The sequence below is a fragment of the Lampris incognitus genome, chromosome 12, assembly GCF_029633865.1.
Source record: "Lampris incognitus isolate fLamInc1 chromosome 12, fLamInc1.hap2, whole genome shotgun sequence".
NCBI classification, from domain to species: domain Eukaryota; kingdom Metazoa; phylum Chordata; class Actinopteri; order Lampriformes; family Lampridae; genus Lampris; species Lampris incognitus.
The window spans coordinates 13,630,955-13,657,017 of NC_079222.1; the positions used below are offsets into that span (position 1 = coordinate 13,630,955).

At 44.1% G+C, this 26,063-nt stretch overlaps 1 protein-coding gene across 3 annotated transcripts in view; it reads left to right on the forward strand.

Annotated features, from left to right (window-relative positions):
- Positions 1-25,674, forward strand: part of fibcd1b (fibrinogen C domain containing 1b) — a 202,346-nt gene extending 176,672 nt beyond the window's left edge. For all 3 annotated transcript variants that reach the window (XM_056290759.1, XM_056290760.1, XM_056290761.1), the window contains 2 exons: positions 19,355-19,534; positions 25,409-25,674. In XM_056290759.1, the coding sequence (XP_056146734.1) occupies positions 19,355-19,534; positions 25,409-25,674 (446 nt within the window). The remainder of the gene's footprint in view (positions 1-19,354; positions 19,535-25,408) is intronic.
- The last annotated feature ends 389 nt before the right edge of the window (positions 25,675-26,063 follow it).

Sequence of the window (26,063 nt, forward strand, 5' to 3'; positions counted from 1 at the left end):
TAGATTGTCTCAGTCAGATGTAGAGTGTCTCAGTCGGATGTAGAGTGTCTCAGTCGGATGCAGTGTGTCCCAGTCGGATGTAGAGTGTCTCCGTCAGATGTAGAGTGTCTCAGTCAGATGTAGAGTGTCTCAGTCGGATGTAGAGTGTCTCAGTCGGATGTAGAGTGTCTCAGTCAGATGTAGAGTGTCTCAGTCAGATGTAGAGTGTCTCAGTCGGATGTAGAGTGTCTCAGTCGGATGCAGTGTGTCCCAGTCGGATGTAGAGTGTCTCCGTCAGATGTAGATTGTCTCAGTCGGATGCAGAGTGTCTCCGTCGGATGTAGAGTGTCTCAGTCGGATGTAGAGCTTCTCAGTTGGATGTAGTGTCTCCATCGGATGTAGTGTCTCAGTCGGATGTAGAGTGTCTCAGTCGGATGTAGAAAGGTCTCAGTCGGATGTAGAGTGTCTCAGTCGGATGTAGGGTATCTCAGTCGGATGTAGAGCTTCTCAGTTGGATGCAGAGTGTCTCAGATGGATGTAGAGTGTCTCAGTCAGATGCAGTGTGTCCCAGTCGGATGTAGAGTGTCTCCGTAAGACGTAGATTGTCTCAGTCGGATGCAGAGTGTCTCAGTCAGATGTAGAGTGTCTCCGTCGGATGTAGAATGTCTCAGTCGGATGTAGAGCTTCTCAGTTGGATGTAGTGTCTCCGTCGGATGTAGAGTGTCTCAGTCAGATGTGGAGTGTCTCAGTCGGATGTAGAGTGTCTCAGTCGGATGTAGGGTATCTCAGTCGGATGTAGCGTGTCTCAGTCGGATGTGGAGTGTCTCAGTCGGATGTAGAAAGGTCTCAGTCGGATGTAGAGTGTCTCAGTCGGATGTAGGGTATCTCAGTCGGATTTAGAGCTTCTCAGTTGGATGCAGAGTGTCTCAGATGGATGTAGATTGTCTCATTCAGATGTAGAGTGTCTCCGTCGGATGTAGAGTGTCTCAGTCAGATGTAGAGTGTCTCAATCAGATGTAGATTGTCTCAGTCGGATGTAGAGTGTCTCAGTCAGATGTAGAGTGTCTCAGTCAGATGTAGAGTGTCTCAGTCGGATGTAGAGTGTCTCAGAGGGTACATGACTATTTAAAGTTTGGGAACCACTGCTCTAAATACATGTAAGCTTTCACTTTGAAAGCTACTAGATCCCACGAGTGAAGTTTGCATGTTATGCTTTATTTATGATTTGAGCTATGCACAACGGAGACAATTGAAGACAGTCTGACTGATTTTAATAGGCTCTTACATTTTTGTATCTACTAAAGAGAAGAAAACTCTCTTCTCTTGCCATTGTTTTTCTGTTTTGTTGTTACACACGTGGCCAAAGACACACCGCACTCATCCATATGAATGAACGAGTGACTTGAGTGGGCCGAGCAAACTGTCTGTTGAATAGGCAGAAGTTGTGAAGTGTGCCTTTCCTCCTCTCTCTCTCTCTCTCTCCCTCCCTCTCTCTCTCTCTCCCTCCCTCTCTCTCTCTCTTGCTCTCTCCCTCTTTTATCTCTCTCTCGCCCTCTGCCTCTCTCTGGCCCCCTCTTTCTCGCTCTACAGGACAATTTTTCTTCCTCTATGGACTCTCTGATGGCCATGGATCATCTCTCTCTTTCTCGCTCTCTCTCACTCTCCCTCGCTGTCTTCCTCTCCCCCCCCCCCCCCCTCTCTCTCCCTCTGCCTCTCTCTGGCCCCCTCTTTCTCGCACTACAGGACAATTTTTCTTCCTCTGTGGACTCTAATGGCCATGGATCATCTCTCTCTCTCTCTCTCTCTCTCTCTCTCTCTCTCTCTCTCTCTCTCTCTCTCTCTCTCTCTCTCTCTCTCTCTCTCTCTCTCTCTCTCTCTCTCTCTCCTCTCTCTCTCGACCATCTGATGACTTCAGGGCCTGTTTGGGCTGCGTACTGTTTTCCCTTGGTCACATCCGCCTCGCCTCTTGTGTTCATGTAAAGTCTATTCTCTCTGCGGGGACCCACTGAGCAGAGCCAGTTTTGTTGTCTTGGGGTCCCGCCGGCTCTTGGGTTCATCTGTGGGGTTCCTGGCGTTGTCTTGCATCGACACGGATTCACTAAATTTGCCTTGCACTCTCTTTACAAGTTTATTACCCAGCACGTTAAAATGTGCTAAATGTTATGCGTTAAGTGTCTATATACTACATTGCCTTGCTCTGTGTAATCTATGATGTTACATTATAATTCTGTTATTTTTGTATATTTTGTGCATTTGACAGCTATTGCACGTCTGTCCAAGAGGGATCCCTCCTCTTTTGCTCCTCCTGAGTTTTCTCCCTTTTTTTCCCCTGATAAGCTTTTACTTGTGGGTTTTTTCTCATTAGGGCGGCACGGTGGCGCAGGGGTTAGCGCGGTCGCCTCACAGCAAGAAGGTCCTGGGTTCGAGCACCGGGGTTGTCCAACCTTGGGGGTCATCCCAGGTCGTCCTCTTGTGTGGGGTTTGCATGTTCTCCCCGTGTTTGCGTGGGTTTCCTCCGGGTGCTCCGGTTTCCTCCCACCGTCCAAAGACATGTAGGTCAGGTGACTCGGCCGTACTAAGTTGTCCCTAAGGGTAAATGTGTCGGCCCTGTGAGGGACTGGCAGCCTGTCCAGGGTGTCTGCCCCGCCTGCCGCCCAATGACTGCTGGGATAGGCTCCAGCATCCCGCGCCCCCAGTTGAGATAAGCAGCTTGGATAACGGATGGATGTTTTCCTCATTAGGATCCAGTGATAGAGGGTGTCATATACTTCCGGGACTACCTTGTGAATTTGGGCTGTACAAATAAACTTGACTCGACAAGAGGCACAAACATGTCAAGGGTGTGACAATTAACCTTAAATATCTCATCATTCCCCCCCCCCCACATCAACCAAATGTCACATGGCTCCGGGGGGAACAGCAAACAAGGGAGTGCGCCTGTGTTCTCCCGTGATGGGTTTCTCCTTTGATGACAGTGAGAGAGACGCCTCTCTGTTCTCCAAGAGGCAGCGAGAGCAAGCCTTTCAGCAGACGTGTGTTCAAAGACATCCCCCCACCCCACCCCCACCCCCACCTCCACCTCCACCAACCTCCCTGCTCCGGTAGCACGGGGGCCCCGGAACTGCTCTCCTCTCGTTGTATGGCGACGATGCACACCTTCCTCAGATCAGCTCTTCCCCGCCTGTAATCCCTGGCAGTGTAGCACAACGCGGCTCTAATGTGGAGCAAGATGAAGGCGACGGGAGATAGGAGAGGAAGAAAGGCAAACTAGGAGGAGACCGAGTGGTGTTAAAACAGGGGAAAGGAAAAGAGAGGTGGAGGTTGGAGGGGGGGGGGGGCATGAAATACTGTTTCTCTTTTTTTTCCCATTTTTCAGCAGGAACCGTAGAGGATCTGCCCCGCAGACATAGAGGGAGAAAAGCATGATGAATAATTAACGGAGAGAAATGTCACAGGCGGCAGGAGAGCTGTAATCATTCCTCTGTTGGGTTTGGAGATCTGTGTTTTTTATTCTATTTCTTTACGCCCTGTAGCGCTGTACCATACCGAGGCGGTGGTCACGGGACCACAACCCGTCCCCTAAAAGCATCCGGTGTGTTTTCCCACATACTTTCCAAAATCAGAAGAAACTAAATCATTGATATTTGGACCTTTTCCTGGCATGGCAGAAACACTCCGTTGAGATCCTCTGCATTTTTAATCGCCAGTCATTGATGTCAGTCTCATTAGCTTTTAAATTACATTTGATGAGCACTAATTCTCAGGCGGTAGTGACTCAGCCAGTGTCAAGGGGGCGTTATCTTTGTCCCCTTTTTTTCTTTTTTTTTTCTTCTTTTTTTGCATTCCAGCACTAAAAAACATGTCCTCGCTAACAATAAAAAAGACAAATGATTCTCTTTAGGTCCTAAACAAGCTAAATTTGTCCCCTGGCCTACAAATTTCACAGCATTGGAAATGAGTTATGGATTACTCTGACCCAGTTTTAATAAGGTAATTGCTTATATATATCATTCTTACTTTGTCGGTTTTCAAAAAAAAAAAAAATTTGCTACCAAGAAATGAAGCAGTTTGCTCCCATCTGTATTCCTGTTGTAGTCCACGTTTTAAAACATCCTATTTTCAGTCTCCTTAGAAGTAGTGTACTTTTTGTGTTGTATCCTCTAAATGGTTTAACATTGCATTAAGATAACATGCAGAGTCTAACTCGAGGTGCTGAAACCTTTGTTTTTTAATGCCATGGATGTGTTTTCTAGATTAATTAATAACTTTATTTTGTTAACCATCCTGAAACTGTTGTTAACAAAAATTGATAAAAGGCGACTGTAACGATATGGAGGATTTAATGGTACGTAGCGAATGCTTAAAGATTTTGTCCTATCGATCTGATTTTTAATCAGGCCTTTTCTGAATGAAATTCCAAATCATTAAACATTGATTTTTTTTTCCAAATGAGAGGCTGAAATTACGAGCATTATTTAGCCACTTTTGTTCCTAGGGGGCACTGGCCAAATGGACCTTTATTGGTCAGCTTGTGTCATATGGAGCATAACCCGTCCAGAAGACATTGAGCTAGATAGGTTCAGGAACTCTTAATGCAGAAACACGAGTGTCTGATGCGCACGTTCCAAAGAACAGGAAGTCCGCGGGTTGTGGACAGGTTCCGTTTTTGAGTCTGTTCTTAAGTCGAATTTGTATGTACGTCAGCACAGTTACGACCAGTTCACATCTAGCGTCAATAAGTCAAATGTTCTTCTCAATATATAGCATATATTTTAACTGAAACATCATAAATATGGGCGTCCGGGTGGCATGGTGGTCTATTCTGTTGTCTACCAACATGGGGATCCCGGTTCGAATCCCTGTGTTACCTCAGGCATCACTACAGACACAATTGGCCATGTCTGCGGGTGAGAAGCTGGACGTGGGTGTGTGTCTTGGTCGCTCACTAGCGCCTCCTCTGGTCAGCCGGGGCGCCTGTTCAGCAGGGTGGGGGAACTGGGGGGAATAACAAGACCCCCCCCCCCATGTGCTACGTCCCCCTGGTGAAACTCCTCACTGTCAGGTGGAAAGAAGCGGCTGGTAACTACACATGTATGGGAGGAGGCATGTGGTAGTCTGCAGCTCTGCCCGGATCGGCAGAGGGGGTGGAGCAGAGACCGGGACAGCTCAGAGAGCAGGGTGATTGGCCAGGTACAATTGTGGAGAAAAGGGGGGGTAAAAAAAATCACAAATAGAATAATTCAGTAATAATAATAAATGTAACTACAGTACAGTATTTATAATTGAGTAGTAGTAGTAGTAGTAGTCGTCGTCGTAGTAGTAGTAGAATATGTGTATAGTTATAAAAAATTTAAAAAAAACTTTAAAGAAACCGTCCTTACTTTTCAAACTCCCCTCCTGCCACTGTCCCGGGAGCGGGTCACGACTGGCGGAGGCCGGCCGTTTGATGCCAGAAACGCGCGGGGCTCGCTTTCCCGCCTCCCCCGGGTGGGTGAAAAAACGGATGTTTCACCTCTCTCTGAATGCTTTATCGTTTCAATCCTGATCGTTTTACTTTTCTTCGATGCATCACCATCACTTGCACCTGGTTTACGCGTTTAAGCCATGATTACGAGGGGAAACACATGAAAAAATGTATGTCAAAACACAACGCGCACAACAGTGTTACGCGATCCAGCTTAAAATGGCGACAATAGCGTGGCGCTGTTCTCTCTCGGGCCGACGAGCCGCCTAACACGCGCAGGGTTCTGAGTGTCGCGCAAAGTAGTCCGTCTGTTCGTTAGTACGAACCACTGTGTGTAACTGGATTTTTTCAAATAATAGGCTTCACGGAGGTCAGTTCGTAAATCGGGCGTTCGTAACCCGCGGACTCCCTGTACACAAATTTGAATTTCAAAATTTTGGTTGAACTTACACCAAAAGCATGACTGTGCATCAAACTCCCTTGACGCTCCTTTTACAAACGTCTCAATTTTGAAGCATCAACGGGGGACCCGGGTTTTTCCTTATTTATTTGTTTGTTTGTTTGCTTGCTCTGCTGCCGCAAATGACCTAATCCCCTGCATGTAGTGTGCCATAGCATGGAAGTGTCAAATAAGATGCGTCAAATCAATTATTGCATCTGGACAGTTAGGAAGGATACACAGGAAATGGTTCTCCAACTTGCAGTCTGTATTAAGTAATCAGCGTCCCTATAAAGAGTATGATCAGAGGATATATATATACTTCTTTTTTTTCTTTTTTCTTTTTGTCACATTGCTGTGTACAGCGTGCCAGAAGGTTCAAATCTAATAGTCTTGTGACGCCGCACAACAAACAGCCCTGTCCATGGTCCTGAAACAAGGCACTATTATTTCTATTAGTTCAGAGACGAGATGCTAAGACTTTCATTGGGAGTGATGAAGAAGGACAGGATTAGGAACCAGTATATTAGAGGGACAGCTCAGGTTGGGCGGTTTGGAGACAAAGTAAGAGAGGCAAGATTGAGATGGCTTGGACATGTGTGGAGGAGAGATGCTGGGTATATTGGGAGAAGGATGCTGAATATGGAGCTGCCAGGGAAGAGGAGAAGAGGAAGGCCAAAGAGGAGGTTTATGGATGTGGTGAGGGAGGACATGCAGGTGGCTGGTATGACAGAGGAAGATGCAGAGGACAGGAAGAAATGGAAACGGAGGATCTGCTGTGGCGATCCCTAACGGGAGCAGCCGAAAGTAGTAGTAGTAGTAGTAGTAGTAGTAGTAGTAGTAGTAGTAGTAGTAGTAGTAGTAGTAGCAGTAGTAGTAGTAGCAGTAGTAGTTCAGAGATGAGTTAAACACTTGTATCTCGGCAGATATTTTTGTTGGTTTTGCTATTTTTCTATAGGGTACATAAAACTTAAAATGGGCGGGCAGGGAGGGGGGGGGCAGAAAATACTTAGAACATGTTACACTACAACAGACAGCAAACCTGAACACCGACATGAAGTATGTCAAAGCAGCATGACACCGTATCCAGCTACACACAGCTCACACACATGAAGCACGTTTGTACGTCATCCAGAAGACGATTCTTTGTTGACTGAGCAGCCATGTTATACAGATAGCAACAGAGCAAGGCACACACACACACACACACACACATACACACACACACAGACACACACATTCACGAGTAAATCTCAACGGGCCAACACCTCCATCTCTCTCACTCTCTCTCTCTCTCTCTCTCTCTCTCTTTCCCTTTCACACACGCGTGCACGCACACACACAGAAAGAGTGAGAGAGAGAGAGAGAGAGAGAGAGAGAGAGAGTGAGAGAGAGAGAAAGAGAGAGAGAGAGCAACCGAGAGCATTAATAATGGTAGATGAATTCATTGAAGACCGCCCTCCAAAACGCAACTCCACACTACAGAAACCTCCTCTTGCTCTCATCTGAAGAACTGTCGCACTATCACATCTGTGACAGAATACGGACAGAGCCTTCTGTCCATACATTCATTTCGTTTTTTTTTGTTTTTTATTTGTTTTTTTTTTTGGGGGGGTGGGGGATTTTTCCCCTTTTTTCTCCCCAGTTATATCCGGCCAATCATCCCACTCTTCCGAGCCGTCCTGGTCGTTGCTCCACCCCCTCTGTCAATCCGGGGAGGGCTGCAGACTACCACATGCCTCCTCCAATACATATGGAGTCACCAGCTGCTTCTTTTCACCTGACAGTGAGGAGTTTCGCCAGGGGGACGTAGCGAGTGGGAGGATCACACTATTCCCCCCAGTCCCCCCTCCTCCCCGAACAGGTGCCCCGACCGACCAGAGGAGGCGCTAGTGCAGCGACCAGGGCACATACTCGCATCCGGCTTCCCACCCCCAGACACGGCCCATTGTGTGTGTAGGGACGCCCAACTAACTAAGTAACACGGAGATTCGAACTAGCGATCCCCGTGTTGGTAGGCAACAGGATAGACCGCTACAGTCCCCGGACGCCCCCCCCCTCCCATTTTGTCCATATTTTTGCATGTTTTCCACCGGAAATCAGGGGGGCAGTGTAGCCAATAGTTAGAGACCAGCGAGACATAATGAAAGCATTTCAAAAATGGTAGAAGTCCTTGAGGAGAAGTTTTGCGAACTGATGAGAAATGTTTAAACATATCTAAGATGTGACCTCGCCTGGGCACAGGGACAAACAGCGACCTCCTCCACCATCCCCATGTTTGTAGTTAGAAACTTTTGACTCTGAACTGCCCTCTAGTAGATATGTTGCTTAATGTAAAGGATGTAAAGGACGCATGGAAGTATGTGGACAGTGACGGTTACATCGATTGAAGTGGACGTATTTATTTTCGTACCTAAAGGGGCCATAAAAGAGCCTTAAGGCGTCATGGTTCGGCAGATCACCGAGGGTCTCTGGTAAAGGTCACCCACCAGTATCAGTTATGATCTGCCCCTTCTCATTTTTAAAGAATGCTCAGAAATAGGAAATTGAAAAATGGTTGTGTGTGATCATATTATCTCGGTGACTAGTGGGGCAGTAACATGTTATACTTCTTTTTGCATGCATGAAGTGTCTGTGGATAAAAATACTTGCATACTTTGCAAATGCAAATTATGCAAGTATTGGGGACAGCATGCTGATGGCAGAGATCAAACAGCAGCGGTGCAGTGTTGGCAGATGCATTGCAGGAAAAACATTTACTCAGAAATATGTGATGTCAGGACTGGTAACTTTCATTGAAATGTAGCCATTTATTTTCATTTTTCACTCAAACGACTGTGTGCAGTTACTCTTTAAAGCCTGACAATCAATACAGATTCAGTTTGCAAGACAGTCCAGTCCTCTTTTTTTTCCCCACCAGCTTCCACGCTGAAAGTGCTGCTGTGAACAAACCATCTCAAACCTTTACATTACCTGTGAAAATATGCAATGCAACTATCTGTTTTACAAAAATAGCAAATTTGTTTGGTCTTTATTTGATTAATGCTGTCTACAATTGTCTTTATAAAGCCGGTTTCTGCAAGGAGCACTACTATTAGATATACAAAACACCAGTCATTACATCTTAATTCAACACACAGTCCTCAATGCCAAGGGGGAAAAAAACGAACAAACAAACAAACAACTATTAATCAAACACCAGTTAGATCGTTGGGATGAATACATAAAGTCCACTGGTGAGTTAATATATTTTGGAGCAATGAATGCCATCAGTGGAGACGGAAGAAGAGGAAGAATGCAAATAAGAGGAAATGCACAAGGAAGATAAAGAGGAAGTTGATGAGATTCAGCCAACCTTAGTTGATCATGTTCTTTAGTCATGCTATACAACAATGAAGGAACCGGGGTGGCCAGAGCTGGCTTCCTGCATCATCATCATTTTGGACAATGTCAGTCTCCACTGTGCTGCTCTTGTCCAAGATTATGGTACATAGTCAATCCAAGATTCCCCAATCTATCTTTTTTACTCTGCCCCCCATTCATTTACCCTATAAAGGATTTTTTTTTCTCACCATGGCAGCAGAAGTGTATGACTGCAACCACTATGAGCAGGAAAACCTTCTGCAAGAGGAGACCTGTTGGGACATAGCTTTATAATACTGCTGGGGATGGATTAAGCATACGAGGTGACCTTCTTCATCTTCTCAAATACCACCTGGCGTTGCTCCATCCACTGAACCAGATCTTCCTTTACCTTTTCTGGCTGAGATCAGTCAGAGGCCGGGTCAGCCCACTAAAGGCAGGGATAAAGCATCTGAAATAGCCAGCCAGCCCAGTAAACCAATGCACACCCTATTTGAACTGGGCACTAGCCCAAGTTGCTTTTGTTTAATCAGTCTTACAGCTGAAGTACTACCCCAGAGACTACACCTCCCTCTCTGTAGTCCCATACTTACTTGAGTGGAGAAAGGGAAAAGTTCAGTAAGGTGAGGCTTGGGAAAGGGAGAAAAAGGAGCCACTTAAACTGAACCACTGGCTTGCTGCAGATGGGAACCCAGTATGGGCCATGGTTGAGTCTTCTCTTCTGGAGAGCCAGCGAGGGAGTCCATCAGTCACCGTGCAGTCCTCTCGGGGGGGCTCTGGGAGTCCTCTCATCATTGGTTGAAGGGACAGATGGCAGTTAGCAAGGGCAGCAGCTGCAGCCCAGGTAGAGTGCTGTTGCTTTTGGGAGGCTGATTAAAAACTCCTCCAGCACCACCTGCTCAGTCAAATCTTCTGGCGTAGAGAACCCAGGCTGAAGCCATTGCCTACAAGAGTCAAGGAGCTGATATGCACAGGGAAAAGGACTGCTGGCATCCTCAAAGCCAGTCCCCAGGAAACCTATACTGATGTCCCTTTGGTGTCAGGCCAAGCCTTTCAAGAGTTGCCTTCTTCGGATGTTTACAGTCAGTCCTTGAGGATGCCAGAAAGATTGTGAGCCAACCAGTGCACCTCCACCATGAGCAAAGATGGAGACACACAGTCACTTCCTTGTTTAGCCATATATACACACTGCCACTTTACATAAATTCAAACATGGTGAGGAATACCCTATTGTCATCTGTCACCAACACGCTGGCTGCACATAGTGGTGGGGCCGGCGTTGGTGGTCTGCAGCTCAGGTTGTGCTATCTTGAACAGTCACAAGCATATTTAATGTCTGGCATCTGGTGATCCTCGTTCAGATGAGCCACTCTAAATTATACCCGCCTTCAAACCAATGACTAATTCAAATCCCTGACACACCACCCTTTGCAGTGGAACACCATAATATTGGTAAGCCAGGGAACAGTAGCCTGAGAATGTGCACAGTCACTGGTCAGTTGCTCAGTATACATGATGACTGGTGAATGTGCATCCTTAACTTTTTCACACGTTGATTTGATAGCCTAGATTTCACACAAGGCCAGTGAAATGTCTCCTTTATTTTGGTTGGCACGGCCTATTGTTCTCTCGGCTATTTCTAAACCCATCTTGAATTTTGAAAATAACAATTCGGCTTTGATTCTGGTCATGTTATGCACTTTAAAAGACAGGCAGTGTGGCCGTAATTCTTTACGGTGAGTGCAGACAGAAGCACGATGTCAGCACATCAACGTAAGAGTAAACTGTTTTATTTCCCACTTACCTTCAAACCAAATAGTCCCGCAGCCATGTTTCAGAAGGGGATTAGGATATGCACACTGCACGGGCAAACTGAGAATATTTACTGTCAGACGTGTACTAGCATGGCTCACAACTGCATCTTTAGGGAACGGAGAGAAACGTAAGAAGTGCACATCTTTTTAATATTTTCATCCCCTGTCTGATTGCTCACCTAGGCCACATTCGAGGATAGGTGTTGTTTGATTCTCAGCTCATCTCTTTTTAAATGGTAAATCAGTGAGAATAGAGGAGAGGATCGTCCCAATGGACCAATCAGCATGTTAATGCTAAAGCAAAATACCCCAGATTTCTCCCTTGCACGAGAACCCAGTTTAAATAACCTAACAATACGATTTAATTAACAGGCGACTGCACCTGAGCATTTAATTTTTAACCACAGAAAAAGTCTCTGTTGTTGTTGTTGTTGTTGTTGTTGTTGTTGTTGTGATTGTCTGACTTTTTAATTATTCCAAGTTGGAGTCTGGAAAAAAAATTCTCCAGGGCTTTAATTAGAGCATGAATTAAAGTTATGTAAATGTAGTTTGAAGCCAACGCGTTTTAAATAGAGTCGTGTTGCATCTGTATTTCTTGTTTTTTTTTTTGTTGTTTTTTTTAATGAAATATCCTAAGTATTTATTTTGAAGTTTGTCAAAACACTCCTGGGTTCTTCTCCCTGAGGTGTTGGTGTGAATTGCAGCTAGCTCAGTAAAGGACTGTGACAAAAAGCTATTTCTACAAATAAGGCATTTCTGAATGTATGTGGAAGATATGTTTTATTTCATTTTTTGTGTTTCTGGTTATGCATTTGAAAGCACACTGCATATGCCACACCTGAGTTATTGTTCTTGAAAAAAAACATCCGATAACTTGAATGATTGGTCTGTCCCTTCAAAAAAAACTCCAGATCCGCGGTAAATGAGAGGAAAGGGATCAGACTCCCATTGAGTTAGATTTAATCCAACTTAAGTGCCTGGGCCCAGACCACAAGCCTCTGTCTGAATAGTAATGATGGTCTGTTCGAGTTGTATTTGTCATCAAATTGTTCCTCTGCTTTAGATCCTGTGCTTCAGATCAGGCTGGCACGGAGCAATACTCATCAGAGACCTCAAACTGAGTAGTCATTTTGAGTTTTGTTCGCTTTGAAAGGGAGAGTGCATTATATTTGTACGGGCACTGAGAAAATAACCCACTTAATAACAAAAACACATCTTCCTCCCTGTAGCTTTCCCGCCTCCATGCCCTTTCCTTTTGTTACATCACATCCTGCATGTTGCTGAATGCGAATCATCTGATAGAGACGGGGATGCAGCGCTTGAACCAGCAATTCCAGCTCGCGCCTTCCTTTCCAAATTCTGAAGAAGAAAAAACAAGGCGGAACAAACACATTGATTTGTTTACATTTATAATTTCAATTGAGCAGATGTGATACATGTTGGACCCCACTGACAGTGTTGACAGAAGTCGTTACCTTCGGGCGTCTAGGTTGCATAGCGGTCTATTCCGTTGCTTACCAACAAGGGGATCGACTCCCCGTGCTACCTCCGACTTGATTGGGCGTCCCTACAGACAGAATTGGGCGTGTCTGCGTGTGGGAAGCCGGATGTGGGTATATATGTCCTCGTTGCTGCACTAGTGCCTCCTCTGGTCGGTCGGGACGCCTGGGGGGGCTGGGGGGAGTAGAATGATCCTCCCACGCGCTACGTTCCCCTGGCGAAACTCCTCACTGTCAGGTGAAAAGAAGCGGCTGGTGACTCCACATGTATCGGAGGAGGCGTGTGGTAGTCTGCAGCCCTCCCCGGATCGGCAGAGGGGGTGGAGCAGCGACCGGGAGTGGGGTGGCTGGTTGAGTACAATTGGGGAGAGAAAAAAAAAGGGGGGGGGACATTACCTTCAAAGATGTTCAGAAATATGGAAGGCTGCGATGTTTACTTTATAAGTCTCTACTCTTACATCAGAATGTTGGTGCGGTGGCTTGGAGAGGAGGCTCCCACCTCCTCATTCCATTGACACGTGCATTGCAGACGTTGAAGTTAACACACACACGTTGCAAGCTGGGTACTCTGATGACTAATATGGCATTAGAGTACCAGTGCAAAAAGTAATTTCAACACACTTCGCATCTTTTAGTCACCCTTCAAGCGTGCAAACCTCTCTGTTCATAATATACATTTAACTGCTGATGGTCCATTGACCAACATTATCATGAAATAGCCAGTGTTAGCCACTATTATTTGCTGTAATTGGATTTGCTTCTTTTGATAGTTAAAACAGTGCAAAGCACAACGACACATAATCCAGATCTAGATTAGGCTGTGTGCTCTCATTTGGGTTTCTCCCCCATTCTTTATAACATGGGATTGTTCCACAATGAAGAGCAAAATGTTGAGTTTTGTTTTTTTTTTCCAGTCAACACAGAGCGGTATTTGTTTTTATATTGCTACTTAAGTAATATAGTAAGTCAGGATAACACAATTAGGCCCTATAATGAAACAATTTTCCCCATAAAACATGACTAGAGAGTAAATTTTGCAGCGAACATATTGCAGGCAAACCAGCTTTCTCTCGCTCCGAGTCCTTTGTGTGTGTGTGTGTGTCTTCTCGTGGGATGCTAATATAAATTCACAAGATAGGCTTTTTTATACAACATTTTTACAGGGTACATTTAAAAAAAAGTATTTTTTTCAAGCAAATTTTTTATTTTTTATTGAAATGTATTTTACAACAACAAAAAAAAGTGGTCCACCACAATTGGCTTGTTGCTATGCGACCAAATAACAATGTCACATCCTGAGCAATAAACTGTCATGGCAACTCCCGGTTCCAGCCACTCCAGCCCCGTTTCCTGCATCTGCTGTTTAGCACTGCTGACAGCACCCCGGTGCTGAGTCCTGTCCACTTTCCCTCAGTTACCTGTTTGTCCCACAGCTGTTGTTGATCATTCAGCTAAGTTTCTCTGTGTTTAAGTTCGGCTGTTTGGTTTGTTTGTTGTCAGAGCGTACCGTCATGTAACTGTCATGCGTCCTTCTGTGTCCTGCCATTGAACCTTTCGTTTCACCTGTTACTTGTCTGCATTTTGATCCTCAATTATTGGCCCCCTCGTGACATGAAGAGAAAACATCTTGCTAGCACATAAATTAGCTTAGCTGGTAACACTTGTAAATTGATACTTTGTAACACCACAAACAACAGTGATATAATAGATTACAACATATTAAGTAACTACGTTGGTAAACAGCTAGCTGGCCTGCTGCTTTTTGAATATGTAATTATTTTTGCTCAAATATCTTAATGTATTTAAGCTGCCATTCATTATGCAGTTAGAAAAGACAGTGTGTGCTGTAAGATGTGCCTTAGCATCACATAAGCTAATGCTTCATTATTGCTTCATCTCCCTTTGTGCGTTGTGTGAATCAGGCTGTGCGAATATTTAATGAATACTGTTGACACACACACATAATGACAGTGGTCAAGATGAGCTATTGATGAAATCGGCTGTTAGAAGTGGAATAATTAAGCAATAACATAAAGGATGGAGTGCTGTACTGCAGTGCCAATATTGATTTTTTTTATTATTATTATTATTGTTTTGAATTTGATATACTATATTAATCCCCGTGGGGAAATCCCTCTCTGCATTTTACCCATCTCAGCTGTGTAGCTAGGAGCAGTGGGCAGCCGCCGTGCAGCACCCGGGAACCAACTCCAGTTCATCTTGCCTTGCCTTGGTTAGGGGCACAGACAGGAGTATTAACCCTATCATGCATGTCTTTTTGATGGTGGGGGAGACCGGAGTACCCGGAGAAAACCCACCGCAGACACGGGGAGAACATGCAAACTCCACACAGAAAGGACCTGGGACAGCCTGGGGTTCGAACCCAGGATCTTCTTGCTGTGAGGCAACAGTGTCAACCACTGGGCTACTGTGCCGTCATTAATGATTTTATTGTTTCTATTTCGATGTTATTTTCGTCAACATTGGCAACGAACTCCACACCAAGGACGATCTGGAATGACCCCCAAGGTTCGACAACCCCAGGGTTCGAACCCAGGAACTTCTTGCTGTGAGGCCACCGTGCTAACCACTGGGCCACCGTGTCACGCCGCAATATTGGCACTTCAGCCGCAGGTAGTAATTCGTATAGCTCGGCGCATGAGATTATATAGTGATAACATACTCGAAGTTCATATATCACAAGTTCGAGCATGTTACTGCTTCTCTAAAACATTTTCATAATTGTCTACAGCATTAACCTAAACAAAGAAAGAAATTGGAATGTTGCTCATCCAGCCAGCTTGGACTTTGACCACAAAAAGACCACAAAAAATAATTTGCCAGGGGGAAAAGCAAATCATGATCTCATACAAACAAACTACTCTCTTTGAACAGGGTCCAGTAACGCGAAATAAAATGGACTCTCGTCACATCCTTTGTCACTAAGAACATGTACCCGTTGGCTACTGTTGAGTATAAAGAATTTGTAGACTTGGTACAGGGACTTTACCAAGGTGCTGAAGTTATGTCCAAGAGGACACATGGGAGAACAATCTATGAAGACTAATAATAAAACAACAAATTTGAAGGAGAGACTTAAGTATATACATGTTTGCACCACTGCAGATATCTGGTCAACTAAAAAAAAGTTGTATGTTGGCTTTAAACAGACACGCTAGAACGTGAATCGACTGCTCTTGCTTGCAGACATTTTCCCAGTGCACATACCTACAGTCGCATTGCGGAACTACAGGAGGAAATCCACTGATAATATGGACTCACAACTGACACTTTTGTGTCTACTGTAACTGACAATGTGTCAAACCTCTCAAAAGTGTTTTGAAAGTTCGTTATCACAATTGTTTCAGAGGAAAATGATGAGACAGATGAGCAGGAACAGGATCTTTCATTTGTAATAACAGATCCAGAGAGAGAAGAAGTGTCAGAGTGTGCTATCATTCTTCTACCTCACGTCAGGTCTTCCACTCACACACTGTTTGGTTTTAACTAATTATGCCAAATGTGCAATTAAAGACAGATAAACTTTCTCTAGGCTGAATCATTCATCCATGGCAAAGTGTTCAGCCCTATGGAATGATTCTGACAGACCAAAATATGCAGAAATACTCAATGACTTGACCAACCAGCAACTACAGATTCGCTCCGTGCCTTTGAGTCAGCTGACAATTCTTCGGGAGAAGCTTCCTGAGATCGTGCCTGCATTGCAACTCCCACCATTGAAATAGGTAGGGCTTGATTTCCTTGAGAAATACTGCAGAGTCCTCAAGCCCATTGCCATTGCAATTGACCGCCTTCATGGTAAGACCATCCTGCTTACTGCAACCCAACCGTTTTTCAAGATGAGGTGGTTGCCTCTCAGTCCAGCTGCAGAGAAGAACAGGATGCATCACCTGTTTCTGCACTCAGCTGAAGAGCTTGGTCTTATGTCAGAAATTGAGACTGCCTCATCAAACACCGCTGAAGAGAATGAAGACAATTTCTTCATCTTCTCTGACCAGGGGACAGGTAAACTACTCTCACTTCCGTGTCTTAAGGTTAAACTGCAATTTCTTGAATCAGTCATCCAAATTTAATTTTCATGAATTAAAAAATAAATGATTAGCTAGTTTCGTGTCACATTTTTAAATATTTTTGTGTCATTAAAAATCCTTGATTTTAATGTAAAGTCATAACAGCCTTGTTTCCCCGTTTTCCTCTACAGTTTCCAATCCCAACAACAGGAATTGAGAGCCAGTTGGGCAGAGAGATGTTGCCCAGCCACGGTAAAGCAGTTGGAGACCATTCACTTTCCGGAGGACCCCAGAAAGGACCTTTCCTCGCTGGATTCATATCCACTGATCGAGCTACTCTTCGTGAGATTCAACACCACTTTGCCATCATCGGCACCTACTGAGAACCTCTTCTCCTTTGCCGGCATGGTTTATCACCCTCACAGAAGATAATTAACAGCTGAACTGATGAAGAAATTAGTTGTGCTGAAAAACAACTAAAACTTATTCTTTCAGCTTATTCCCTGTTTCTCAGGGGTCACCATAGCAAGTTTTACAGTTTCCATTGGGAGGCTGTGAGGGCACAGCACCAATCACTTGTATTTAAACTAAATACATTATATCAAAGCAGTATTTTGTATTTTATTTTGATACATTTGATGAGCAAGTATTTGTACTTTGTAACAAGATACTTTATGATGTATTTGTCTCTATTAGCTAGCTTAATTGATTGTGAGCAAGGTGGAGTGAAGTTGTAAGGTACCAGCACTATATTCTGATTGTAAGAACTCATAGAATGTCTCTTGTCCAATCTTAATGTGTGGTCATAAATAAATATTTCATTATACAGGTGCAAGGATACTGCTCCCTTGATATAGTAAATAGCACATGACTCAAAGTAAATCGCTTAATCACAAAAAACCGTTCATAATAAAACAATAAATGATAAAATAATAATAATAATAATAAAACCTATAAAGAAATAAATAAACCAGTGAGGATTTTTTTTTAAGTCAAGTAAAAGTTCCAGCTGTGCGGAGTGAATTTCAAGGCATTGAGGCTGGCTCTATAGCTGAGACTCAGGGCTGAGTTCACTTCTGTTTGTCTTCCTGCCTTGTATTTTGTGATGAAGCCTAGCTCTGACTTTGTTCCCAGGATGAGCTCCTCCTGCTCCTCTCTGCCTGTCACTCTCTTCATCTTGCATCTTTGATCAACCCGGGAGAGGAGATCTTTCCCTGGAAGTGCTATCAGCGGAGCCCAGCAGGGAAAAACAGGGAACAGGAGGGGGCAAGGATATGTGGAAGGAGGGATGGAAACCAATGTTTCCTCTGGCACTTTCTGTCTCTCACGCTCTTCAGTCATTAACTCTTTCTCTCTAAAGGGTAGCGAAACTTAATTATACGTTCATTTGCGGTATCTGAACTAGTGATGACAAGCGTGAATCTAAGCTGACTGAGTCAGGCAAAGAGGGAACTGTCAGCATGTATCTGTGTTTCACATCTGGCATCTCTTTTGTCATTGGTAGTTTGGTTTGTGTCTCCGTGTGAGATGCTGTAAATAGCTGTGGGATTGCTTGCTGATCTGCTGGAGGACCGGGCTCATGTAGATAGGATTTGGGGAAAATGAATTTTGACTTTTAAAACATTACACGTCTGGAGAGATATGAGACTCAAAAATATTATTTATTTATTTGTTTGTTTATTTATTTTTGGTCGTGTTAATGCCAGCTCCCCTTGAAACCAACCTAAAAGTCAATATGGCAGTAAATTTGGCTTTCAGGAAAGCTGGGACTTTATCTCTTTAGAACTGAGCTACAAAGGTGTCTGTTTTATTGAGTTTCTGTCACAACTGTCTCCAGAGGTAATCAACAACAACAACAACAACAAAAGTTTTACTCGGCACAATTCACCTGAAGGGCAATGACAAGTACACAAATGCATTACTTTGGTGTGAACATAATTGGATTTTGTTTATCAATATTTCTGTGTTGGAGAGTGCTAAATATAATGAAATAGTAAGTCTAAGTTATAAAACACACACGAGCACTATCTGCATTGCAAATTAAGTACGTTTTGTGACCACAAAAACACCATGAAGAGAAACTCTGATCCTACATTCTCATTAATAGTTGGAAGGCTTACTTTTTCAACAGGTATTGTCTCTGTCATCCACCCATGGATGCTTCAGGGAGTGTTTTGGTGTAAAAGGCTTATCTTTGTGGGGGCGTCCGGGTGGCATAGCGGTCTATTCCGTTGCCTACCAACACGGGGCTCCGCAGCCGCAGTGTAGCACCTGGGGGCCAACTCCAGTTCATTTTTAATTGCCTTTGTCAGAGGTGAAGGCAGGAGTAATAATCCTAACATAAATGTCTTTGATAGTGGGAGGAAACCGGAGCACCCAGCGGAAACCCACACAGATGCAGAAAGAACACAAACGCCGTACAGAAAGGACCTGGGACGGCCTTGGGTTTCAAACCCAGTACCCTCTTTCTGTGAGGCAACAGTGCTTACCACTGCCCACAGTGGCCCATTGTGTTGCATCACTGGGCTACAAGAGCCCACGTTTGCCTGTTCTGCTGCTTGTCACTGTGATGCCCAGGGGCTAATAAATCTTATGCCAAGCTAACAATCGCTCGCAGTCTTTTAATGCAGCTTCAACATCGATCAAAATCCACCTTAACCAATCGAGAACTGCACAGATCAGTCGAAGCAAAAAGAGTCAGAATTAGTTTTGGACCTAGTTTTGGACCTAGTTCTCAACATTTCTGTCTCCTTCTGTCTCTGTAGGCCTGAAACAAATCCATGCCCTGTCCATCCAGGGGAACTATGAGCTTCGTATTGACCTGGAAGACTTTGAAAATAGCACAGCATATGCCCAGTATGGCACCTTTGGAGTGGGCCTCTTCTCAGTGGATCCTGATGATGACGGATACCCTTTGACTGTTGGAGACTACTCTGGCAACGCAGGTACACTGAGTGAACTATTTTTCAGTTTGGTTTGAAAGATTGATTCACATGAATTTTTGTCCTTCCGCTATGATTAGAACCAGCCATATCAAGGTTTTGAATGGTGTTAATTTCCTTCACAACACCTCATTTACCAGAGCAACTCATGAGGATCCAATTTGGTGGTGGCACAGAGCCGGTGGAGATAAAAACAAAGGCTGTGGCATAAGGTGACTTTCCCCTGCCTTTGTATGATTTCATGCCCCGGAAAGAACCAGCCTGCACAGGGATGGGTGTGGTGGCGCATGTAATTGCAGATCTGCTGGTGTATTATATTTTTGATGTCCATTTTGGCTTATGTCTCCAACGGTTCAGACCATGTTTAGTGCAGACACAGGTGCATTGAACTATCTTCGTGCAGCAGTATAGGCGAGTACATACAGAAACATCTGTTGAAATGTGTTTTAATGGCTCTCAGCCTATGCATTTCATCCCACTGAAATAAACCATTAAACCAATAACAACTAACTGAAAGCAATGTTCTTAATAAGTTAATAAGAAATTGTACATATGTGGTTGTTGAATTTGATGTGATAGTTTGAGCTCATCCTGACACATGGAGAGGTCAACTTATATAAGTATATACTTCTCAGTCAACATTCTCAAAGCAAACATCGCATCTGTGGTGCTCCTTCCTGGCGTGAAACCATACTGCTGCTCACTAATCATTACCTTTCCCCTTAACACAGCTTCCACTACTCTTTCCCATATCTTCATGCTGTGACTGATCAACTTTATACCTCTGTAGTTATTACAGCTCTGTACATCACCCTTCTTCCTGTAAATCGGTACCAGTATGCTTCTTCTCCACTCCTCAGGCATCCTCTCACTTTCCAAGATTGTGTTAAACAATCTAGTTAAAAACCCCACTGCCATCTCTCCTAAACACCCACATGCCTCCACAGGGATGTCATCTGGACCAACCGCTTTTCCACTCTTCATCCTCTTCATAGCTGTCCTCACTTAATCCTTTCTAACCCACTGCAATTCCTGATTCACTATCCCCACATCATCCAACCTTATCTCTCATGTTCTTCTTTCATCAGCCCCTCAAAGTACTCCTTCCACCTTCTCAATACTTTCTCCTCACTTTTCAGCACCTTTCATTTCTATCCTTCATCACTCTTACCTGGTGCACATCCTTCCCAGCTTGCTTCCACTGTCTAGCCAATCAATACAAGTCTTTTTCTCCTTCCATAGTGTCCAACCTCTAATACAACTTACCATACCCTTTACCTTTGCCTTAGTCACCTCTCTCTTCACCTTAGCCGCATCTCCTCATACTCCTGTCTACTTTCTTCATCTCTCTGACTTTCCTAGTTATTCTTCACCAACCTCCTCCTCAGTATATTTTTCTGTACTTCCTCATTCCATCAACTAGTCTCATTGTCCTCCTTTCTCTGTCCAGATGACACACCAAGTGCCTTCCTAGCTGTCTCCCTCACTATTTCTGCAGTGGTTGCCCAGCCATCTCATAACTCTTAACTACCACCCAGTGCCTGTCTTAACTCCTCCCTGAACTCCACACAACAGTCTTCCTTCTTCAACTTCTGCCATTTGATCCTTCACTCTGCCTTCACTCTCTTCCTCTTCTTGGTCCCCAAAATCATCCTAAAGACCATTATCTGATGCTGCCTAGTTATATTCTTCCCTGTCACCACCTTGTAGTCTCCAATGCCTTTCAGACCACAGCTCCTGCATCAGATATAGTCCACTTGTGTGCACTTTCCTCTACTCTTATACATCACCCTGTATTCCTCCCTTTTATTGAAATGATATTCACCACAATAATTTCCATCCTTTTCACAAAATCCAGCACCATCTGTCCTTCCACATTCCTCTCCTTGACACCATACCTCCTCATCACCTCCATTCCCTTCACCAACATGTCCTTTGAAGTCCGCTTCAATTACCACTCTCTCCTCCTTGGGTACACTCCCCACCACTTCATCCATCTCACTCCAGAATTCTTCTTTCTCTTCCATCTCACACCCAACTTGTGGAGCATATGTGCTGTTAACATTCATCATCACTTCTTTGATTTCCAGCTTCATATTCATCACTCTGCCCGACACTGTCTTCACCTCCAATACACTCTTGACATACTCTTTCTTCAGAATTACCCTCACCTTATTTCTCTTCCCATCCACACCATGGTAGAGGACTTGGATGCTCCTGGCCTTACTCCCCTTCCACCTGGTCTCTTGCACACCAGTATATCTTTGCATTCCTTCTCTCCCTCATGTCAGCCACCTCTCTCCATTTACCAGTCATAGTGCCAAGATTCAAAGTTCCAACTATCACCTCCACACTCCTACCCCCCCCCCCCTCCCGCTGCCTCTTCCAGGATTGCGTGCCTGGTCATCAATTACCAAAAAATACATTGGATATGTTTTAGTGTAACTGCAATTGCACTTGCACCCAGTTCCACAAAGATAGAGCCAATTGTGTTTAAAATGAAATATCATAAAATCCTAAACTTCTTCTAATTTGTAAATGATGCAAACAACAGTTGCCCTCCTTGGCTAAGTTCAAGAGCCTCCAGCACTCCTTCAAACACCATGCTACCTACCCCCTGTTAAGATGGGGTGGGTACAGTCTGGTCTTTACGTTGAGGCACTTGCGTCCACTTGTTAAACCATCCAGACAGCTGCACAGACAGAGGGATTGCTAGCATCTGTGTCTCTGCTCCTCTAACATCAGATCAGAGCCAGCTACCCGTCACCTTGATTAAATTACTCACAATTAATTGCTCTGCTTGACCCGCAGCGTAAACAAAAACCTGCCATTGAAATGATGAAGCAATTTAAATAACCTTTGGGGAGTACTGCTCCGTGAACATAGAGAGAATCGGGACAGATATGAAAGATTGAGATGAGAAAGGTAGAGTAGTGGGGAGGGTTTAGAGGAAGAGAAGAATAGAGGATCCAAGGGTAGGAGACATGAAGAGTGGACGAAGAGGTAAAGTCAAAAAAGGACTGAGGTATCATGGGAACAGGTGGCAAAGATATTGGGGAGCACAGAAATTATATGGTGTGCATAAGCAGATTTTTGCCCAGATATGGTTTCTGCTAAAATACCCGTAATGATTCTGGTCTGTCCTCAATAGACCTGACCTTGAACTAATCTGCCTGTTGGATATTTGAATCCTGTCAAATTCTGGATGCCCATCCCCTCTCAGCTCCATACCCTTTCCCCGTCTCCGCTTCCCTCTAGGCACTGTTATTATTGTTGTTTTTCTCGACCGTGGCTGATCTGTGATCAGCCGACAGGTGCTCATTTGGGCTGGGAGCAGCTGGATGCTAATGGGCTTCAGAAGAGCCTGTCTGCTCCTCTCAGCCACCAAGGTGACATCCGGTGCCTTGCAAATGAGCCTCTTAAGTGCCCCAGTTCTCTTCCGCTCCTTTTCTTTTTACATCTGCTGGACATTATCACATTGTCAGGACCATTAGGCTGTTTCCTCTTAGTTTTTGTTTTGTCCCCCCCCCCCCCACTATTTTCCTCTTTCCCAATGCCTGGCGGCATCCAACATGAAAATCAGACATGCCTGTCAGATTTTTTTTTTTTTGCTGGTGGGTTACCATGGTAATGGCAAATGGAGAGCAGGGTGGAGGCAGAGAATGAGGGTAAGAAGCTAGTCTGCTGCATCCTAGGCAATTAAGGGCTTTTGATGCCCTGACGAGCTGTGAGCTATCACCTGGTGGCTAGTGATCAGACTTTTATTTTGCTCTCAGCTTCATATCTCTATCCATTTCTGGTCACAGTGTGATGTCCATAATAGGGATAAAGGAAGATAAGGGAGCGAGAAAGAATAGAGGGAGAAGGGAGTTTACTGAACAACGTGAGCCTTTTGAACATGTATTTCTGCTGAAAGCTTGGGGTCGGCTGCATTAGATTGCTTTTCTTTTATTCATGTCCCTTCAAATGCAGTAAAATAGAAGAAAATGTATAAATGTATTACAAATCATTTGTGGGGGAATTAGTAAAATTACCATTCAATTATCCATGTTAAATTAAGGCACATGAAGAAAGTTACATGCAACTTGTAGTTTTAGGTATGCAATATGATCAGTCAACTCTGAAAAAGTGTGACTTGCCATAATCATTTTAGCGTTTGTGTTAATGTCTTGATGCATGCTCAATAATCCAGGTAAGAAAATTAAAGAAGGTTGAATCAGTTCATCTGGACACAACATTTATTGACATAGACGCTTCATCAATTATCTAAGTGACCTCTTCAGTCTAAACTGACTGCAGGTATCCCCACCCTTATAAACCATACAGTTGCATAACAAATGAAACCAACGATCAGTTTCATATGCAAATATGTGTGTGACCATTAACTAGAGCTTCAATGGCCATGTGTACTAGTCACAGAGCACTGGGTAATGTTTGCAATTACAGCATTGTAAGATGGCGACAGATGCATAGGAGTGCTAACATGCCAGGCCAAGACTCCACAGTCTATATTCATCTACAGGCCAGTGGCCACTCTTTCAAGGAGGAGGATGTGCACTGCACCTCCTTGATAGGGAGGAACGCTGGTTTGAACAGGGAGTCAAAGAGCCCATTTATGTGAAGAGGGAACGACCATCCCTGAAAAAAGGGGGGGGGGCTAAGAGTGCATCTGTCACCATCTTACAATGCTGTGATTACAAACATTCCCCAATCTTCTGTGAATAGTACACATGGCCATTGAAACTCTAGTTAGTGGTCACACACATATTTGCACATGAAACCGATCATTGGTTTTGGTTGCTATGCAACTGTATTGTTTATAAGGGTGGGGATACCTGCAGTCAGTTGAGTCTAAAGAGGTCAATTAGACGAGTGATGAAACGTTTCTCTCAATAAATGTTGCGTGCAGATGAACTGATTCAGCCATCTTTGGCTTTTGTGTTAACTAAAAAGCTATATTCATCATGTTGTTCTCACCTGTAGTATACTTTGATTAACGTTTGCCTTGGTGCACATGATTTGATGACCATTTTCTAACCACCACTGTAACTTTGAGCCTTTTCTTTAATGTGGCCATAGGTAATATGGCGATGCCAATAGTTTTCAACTGCAACTTTACTTTAATAGCCACAATCACGATAAAAATCACAAATTATTGTTAAAATTTATCTCGGACTTTTCAAAATTTCTCTTTTGAAATGTGGCCCAGTCAGTAAAGTTTTACCACTAATCATTGAGTATCTGTCTGTCAACTGACACAGACATCCCAGTAGTATCATTAATGAGGTGATATTAAAATGAAAAAAAAAATAGGAAAAGGTCATCATCGAACTTTTGATAAATTGGCTACAAAGCACTTCCCTACTTTGGGTAATAAGGAGGACTACTCTGTGGGGAGGTACAGAGGTTTATTTCTCTCTGATGTTTGTATATTTATGGAAATGATTGATTACAAATCTCTCTGCCATTTTGAAATGAATTAGAAATCAGTCATGACACTGTCTGCTTCTTAGTTTGTCATCTCTACTATGTGATGCAGGAATACCTTGGTAAAGAAATTAGCTTGAACTAAACTCAAAGCACAGAGGAGATGGAATAAAAATAAGCACGGTTCTTTCAACATGTTATTTTATCTATCATTCTCTTTCAATGCCTCCTTCATATCTCCTTTCTCGTTCTCTCTCCGTGCCAATTTCTCCACCTTGTTACTCATCTAATATCACGGATGTGGTGTGTGTGTGTCTGTGTTTATATGGAAACATATGATTAATTTAACCATACGTGAATTTACATAAACACATGCTCTTAAACACACGCACTCATTACTCCTGTTCACCAAAACCCTCCATCCCCCTTCTCCGTCCTTTGCTGCCGTAGGTGACTCTTTGCTGAAGCACAACGGGATGAAGTTCACCACCAAAGACAGGGATAACGACCACTCGGAGAACAACTGTGCCTCCTTCTACCATGGTGCCTGGTGGTACCGTAACTGCCACACCTCAAACCTGAACGGCCAGTACCTGCGTGGTCAGCACACCTCCTACGCTGATGGCATCGAGTGGTCCTCCTGGGCAGGCTGGCAGTACTCCCTCAAGTTCTCCGAGATGAAGATACGACCCACCCGTGACGCTGAGACTAAATGAAAAAGTCCAAGGAGCGGGAAGAGGGGAAGAAATGTTATATAATGTTCACACCATAAAAAAGCAAATTGTGACAGCTAGGCTGTAGTTCCTCATCTTGATATTGTTTATTGACTGAAACAGAATCCTTGATTAGTTTGCTCTGTTGTTTCCCGTTTCCTGCTGTCCCCTGATGCCTCTTATCCTTTGTGCTCCTGTCCCCACCATTCATTGGTTCTTCAAGGCTACTCATGTCGTGGCTTGGCTATCATTAACTTTACCCTGGTCCCCATGTCACTCCGCGTCACCTCCTGGAAGAGACTTGTGGTGATGTTTTGAAGCATTTCTATGACTATGACCCTATGGCCACAGATACAAGCCCCCAGCCCATGATACCGTCTTAAGGTTGAATG